The 1,567-nt window shown below is 58.2% G+C and overlaps 1 protein-coding gene across 1 annotated transcript in view; it reads right to left on the minus strand.

Annotated features, from left to right (window-relative positions):
• Positions 1 to 1,022: 1,022 nt before the first annotated feature.
• Positions 1,023 to 1,567, minus strand: part of POMC (proopiomelanocortin) — a 1,840-nt gene continuing 1,295 nt past the window's right edge. Inside the window, exon 3 of the mRNA XM_009895447.1 lies at positions 1,023 to 1,567. This exon is cut by the window's right edge and continues 7 nt beyond it. Coding sequence (XP_009893749.1) covers positions 1,023 to 1,567 — 545 coding nt within the window.

Raw genomic sequence — 1,567 nt, forward strand, 5'->3', positions numbered from 1 at the left:
TATTGCCGCCTTCCAGTGCCTAAAGGGGCTCCAGGAGAGCTGGGGAGGGACTTTTTACTGGGGCACGGAGTGACAGGACGAGGGGGAATGGCTCTAAACTGGAAGAGGGCAGGTTTAGATTAAACATGAGGCAGAAGTTTTTCCCTGTGAGGGTGGTGAGGCACTGGCACAGGTTGCCCAGAGAGGTTGTGGAGGCCCCATCCCTGGAGGTGTTGAAGGCCAGGCTGGAGGTGGCCTTGGGCAACCTGGGCTGGTGGGAGGTGTCCCTGCCCATGGCAGGGGGGTTGGAACTCGATGATCTTCAAGGTCCCTTCCAACCTAAACCATTCTATGATTCTATGTCATCACATGACACATTAGCGTGGGGCTCCTCTCTGGGACTAAAACACACTCTGCTGGGATGTGCAGGAGCTGGTCCCTGCCAAAACGCAGCCCCCGGTGCCCTCTCTGGGCCGGCTGCAGCGAGCTCCTGTGAAACTCCCGGGCTGCAAAATTGTCCTTTCTCCCCACACCGCCAACCCGCAAGGTGTTCCCCAGCACTTTCCCAGCTGTGCCTCTTTACCCCCCAGCCACAGGATTTTATTCTGCGATTATTTTTGCTGCCCCTTTACAAACACCAGGCAGCCCCAGAGACCTTGCCCACACCTGGATAGCTTGCAAAAAAAAAAAAAAAAAAAAAAGTTTGGGGTTTTTTTGGTTTTTTTTTTTTAGAATTCTTTTAATCCATCATTTACAGTATTGTACAGCTCAGTGAAAATACAGGAAAATCACCCGGCGTGCTCCAAACTGGGCATCATCCCCACTCCCCGTGCGTGCCTGGTGGGTGCGTCGGAGCGGTTGACATCTTTACCCCTTAACCTGTTCCCACCCAGTGAAACCCGGGAGCGGACCCCTTTGGAATACTAATTAAGAACGACATAACGAGTGATCTCTAAGTGAAACACATGCCAGCGGGAGGCTAAAGCTACGGGGGTGTGGAGGGGGCGGCGGCAGGGGGGGGCAGCCCCTCGGGCTCTCCCCCATCACTGCCCCTTCTTGTAGGCGCTTTTGACGATGGCGTTTTTGAAGAGAGTCACTAGAGGGGTCTGGCTGTGCTCCGAGGTCATGAAGCCCCCATAGCGCTTGTCCTTCAAGGGCGCGTGCCAACGGAAATGGCGCATGCGGTAGGAGCCGCCGGCCTCCTTCTCCTCCTCCTGGCCTTCCTCCTCCTCCTCCTCCTCTTCCTCCTCCTCGGGCAGTGCCCCGGTGCCACCGAGTGCCAGCTCCCTCCTGAACTCCAGCGGGTAGCTCTCGGCTGACTCTTCCTCCACCCCGTTGGGGTAGACCTTGATGGGTCTCCTCTTGCGCCCCACCGGCTTTCCCCAGCGAAAGTGTTCCATGGAGTAGGAGCGTTTGCCTTCCTCCCGCTCCAGCCCCGTTCCCTCCTCTTCCTCGTGTCGGGCCAGCGGGGCGGCGGGCAGCGATGCCGGCGGTGGGTTGCCCCCCGTCTCCTCCTCCCGTTTGTGCCCCCCGCTGCCGCCGCTGCTGCTGTTCCTCCGGCCAAACCTGTTCCAGCGAAAGAGGCTCA

The sequence above is a fragment of the Charadrius vociferus genome, unplaced genomic scaffold (assembly GCF_000708025.1).
Source record: "Charadrius vociferus isolate BGI_N301 unplaced genomic scaffold, ASM70802v2 scaffold41, whole genome shotgun sequence".
Classification (NCBI taxonomy): Eukaryota; Metazoa; Chordata; class Aves; order Charadriiformes; family Charadriidae; genus Charadrius; species Charadrius vociferus.